The sequence below is a fragment of the Solea senegalensis genome, linkage group LG19, assembly GCF_019176455.1.
Source record: "Solea senegalensis isolate Sse05_10M linkage group LG19, IFAPA_SoseM_1, whole genome shotgun sequence".
NCBI classification, from domain to species: domain Eukaryota; kingdom Metazoa; phylum Chordata; class Actinopteri; order Pleuronectiformes; family Soleidae; genus Solea; species Solea senegalensis.
In genome coordinates, this window is record NC_058038.1 from 312,919 (window position 1) to 316,669 (window position 3,751).

The 3,751-nt window shown below is 45.9% G+C and overlaps 1 protein-coding gene across 1 annotated transcript; it reads left to right on the forward strand.

Moving 5' to 3' along the window:
* The first annotated feature begins 1,720 nt into the window (after window positions 1-1,720).
* LOC122785463 (primary amine oxidase, liver isozyme-like) lies at window positions 1,721-3,442 on the forward strand. The gene has a single exon (XM_044051266.1). It carries the CDS (start codon window positions 1,790-1,792, stop codon window positions 3,425-3,427), a length of 1,638 nt encoding a protein of 545 aa, XP_043907201.1. The 5' UTR covers window positions 1,721-1,789; the 3' UTR covers window positions 3,428-3,442.
* The last annotated feature ends 309 nt before the right edge of the window (window positions 3,443-3,751 follow it).

The following is a 3,751-nucleotide window of genomic DNA, read 5'->3' on the forward strand; positions in this document are numbered from 1 at the left end:
AGAGGGCATACACTTGACAGTGGGTAAAGGGCTGGTGCGCCCCCTTGTGGTGAGGCATAGTAACCACTTTTAGATGACATATACAGGTTTAGTAACCTATGGAAGCCCTGAAGGGTCATACATACAATGCCTGTATTAAATGGTGTCAGTTTTGGGCACAAGCAAACCATGTGATTGAGGCGAGCCAGGTCCTGCCTGCACCTGATGAAAGAGGCCTGAGCAGACAGTAGCACAGTCCACAAACTACACAGGTTCATACACAGTCAGAGAGCAGCTGTTCATTATAAAGGAGTATTGAGACAAATACTTCCTTGTTGGACTCAAACACAAAGCTTAATCATGTGGAAATAAATGGCTTGTACACTATACATACAATTGAATGATGACGTACATCTATGTTGTAGTCACACCTTGTTTTACTTGCCAAACAAGCAGTAATGACAGGTTTAAATGTCATACACGGGTGTTTGTCTTCAAGCTTTCCACAAGGATTATTGGTCAAGGAAGTGTGTGAAAAAGACACATCGATTAGAATCCAAAGTATTTTATAAAAGGCTATTTATTTTCAAACATGTCTTCATGTCGGGTAAAACACATGAGCATCCTGGAGAGAATGCAGCTGGCTTCCAGCCTGATCCCAACAAAACATTTCCTACTGCGCTGACAGGAAACACTGCAGGTCAACAGCAAGCCAATTAGGTCTGACATGCTATTCTGTGTGACCCGGCGAGACCTTTGAGACAAACACATGTGGACATACAGGGACTCAATATCAGAGTGTGTTTGTTATCACTCTGCTGTGTTTATTCATGGTGTGAGGATGTTGTATGGTAAATAATGATTATTTTCATAATGGCTTAATCTGTCCATTATTTTCTCCATGAATCGAGTATTTGTTTACTTTAGAAAATGTTGAAGGGTGTTATTCAAACCTGGAGATGATGTTTTCAGATGTTTCTCAGAAAATGTTTCCGTTTTCTTTGTTAAATGAAACATTAACATATTCACATTTAAGACGCAGCAAAATCAGAAAAAGTTCATTCACATACAAGTGTGAATTATTCCATTTAAAATGTGCGACACATACAAGTGTGAATTATACAAGTGTGAATTATTCCATTTAAAATGTGCGACACATACAAGTGTGAATTATACAAGTGTGAATTATTCCATTTAAAATGTGCGACACATACAAGTGTGAATTATGAGCAGTGCCCATTACGTAATCTCCCCATGGTCTATTCTATTATGTATCACAAACTTCAGACAGGGGGATTAGTGGCAAACACTGTTGCCTCACAGCAAGAAGGTAGCCGGTTCAAATCCTGGGTGGACTGAAGGTCTTCTGTGTGGAGTTTGCATGTTGTCATTCTGTGGCCGTGGGTTTCCTCCCACAGTCCAAAAACATGCAGAGGTTGATTGAACAGCTTTATTTATTTCATTGAATATTGTTATTGTTGCTTTGATAAACTTTTGTCTTGTTGTGGGAGACGTGAAGAAGCGGTGGAGCAGCGGCTCTGGCGATCTTCATTGTTTAATGAAAGATGAAATGTTGTGCGTAAAATCTTCCTGTTTGCTGTGGAGCTGAGCGGTTTGACGGGGGTAAAAAATAACATTCCAAGGAATACGTAGGGGCGGGGGGTGGGGAGATCCCCGAAGATAAGGGTGGGAGAATTGGAGAATGAGGGCGCAACTCTGCTTTTCAGAATTGCCTGACTGCTCGCCTTTGCGCAGGACTCAGTCCTCTGCTCTCTGTCTCCAAGCTCGTGTGTGAAGGCAGAGCGGAAAAATGAACTCTGGTGTGAAATGGTTGCTTATCCTCTTCGCCCTCGTTTCCATCATTCTTAACATCATCCTGATTGGCATTTACTCCAACAGGGCGCCCAAATGTTCCGCACAGCGCCTGCACCCACTGCGAGGCAAGCACGAAGAGCGCAGCCTCATGTTCGCGGACCTCACTCAGGAGGAGTACGCGCAGGTCCAGCGGTACATGCTCCAGCAGAAGGACCTGGACATCTCCACCAACCGGATCACTGAGCCGAGGGCAAACTTCTTGTTCTTAATCGACCTCTCTCTGCCCAAAAAAGCGGACGCGCTGGCTTATTTGGACGGTAAAGGTGCTCAGCCGGTGAGGGAGGCGACGGTGGTGGTCTTCCACGGCGCACGGGGCTTCATCAAGGAGTACCTGGTGTGGCCTCTTCCCAACCCGAAACACCACCGAGATGTGACCACTGAGAGGTACAAGAGGGAGCTGCCCATCAATGCGCGCACGGTCACCGTCGGAGAATATGTCCTGCTTTTCCAATTTTTTGAGAAAAACTTGTTCTCCAAACTCAAGAAGCTCATGAAAGAGAGTTTCGACGTTGGTCAGGGCAAGACGCTGAACGCACTCGAGCAGATGCCGCGCGGACTCCGATCTGGAGACAGAAAGACGTGGATCAACTTCCTGAAGGACGTGAGCGGCATGTACGTCAACCCGGTGGGTTTGAACGTGCTCATCAACCACGAGAGCGTTAATGCATCGAACTGGAAAGTCGAGCGGTTGTTTTATAACGGCCAATACTTTGACAGTGTGGAAGAGCTGAAGCGGAAATATGACGCTGGGACTATAAAGAAAATTATCTACAAGGACTCTCCAAACCACGCCTCCCTGAAAACCAGGACCAAGCCGCTGCAAATTGGTCCGCAGCTCTTTTACGCAGAGGGGAAGCGCTTCAGCGTCAGCCACAACCACGTCCTCTACCTGGACTGGAGCTTCGCTTTCGGGCTCAGCTCTCTCACGGGCATGAGGGTGTTTGATGTGCGCTTCAGTGGAGAGAGAATAGCGTACGAGCTGAGCGTGCAGGAGGCCATATCTGTCTATGGCTCCGTGACACCAGGGATGATCCTCACCAAGTTTGTAGATTCCAGCATCGGAATAGGACGCTTTGCGCACGAGCTGGTTCGTGGCGTGGATTGCCCCTCGGAAGCCACGTATGTGGACACATATCGCTACATAGATGTCCCAGTCCCGGTCAGATTTAGGAACTCCATCTGCGTCTTTGAGCACAACATGGGTCAGCCCCTGCGGAGACACTTCTCGGATTTTTCGCACCACAGTTTTGGAGGAATGGTTAACAGCGCGCTGGTGATGAGAACCATCACAGCCATAGGAAACTATGACTACATGTGGGACTTTGTCTTCTACCAGAATGGAGCAGTGGAGGTCAAGGTGCATGCGACCGGCTACGTCTCCTCGTCTTATCTGGTGGACGGCAGTCTGAGATACGGACACCAGGTAGCAGAGAATGTCCAGGGGAACATCCACACACATTTCATCAACTTCAAAGTGGACCTGGATATCTCGGGTAAGTGGCAAAACGCAGGGGAGGCACAAGATGAAAGCCTGTTGTTAAAGGTGATCTGTGTGAAATCTACACATCACTGACCTTTAGAATTTTAAAGAGATAAAGCCTGTTTATTTATTGTTTTATAAATATTTGAGTGTCTGTGTGATACTGACACAGTTCACCACAGAGCGTGGAAGTGTTACCGCAGCAGTGGAGAATGATCTCATGATGAGAGCAGACAACTGTCTGTTATATATGAAGTGTAGAAAGTTTAAATGAAATAGTTAAAGCTGACACATGTTCAAAAGGAGTGGAAATATGACTTACCAAACCCCGCCCCTTCTCTGTTATTTATGTTATATGTTCATCCACTTCAATTCAATTCAATTCAATTTTATTTGTACAGCACCAAATCATAACAT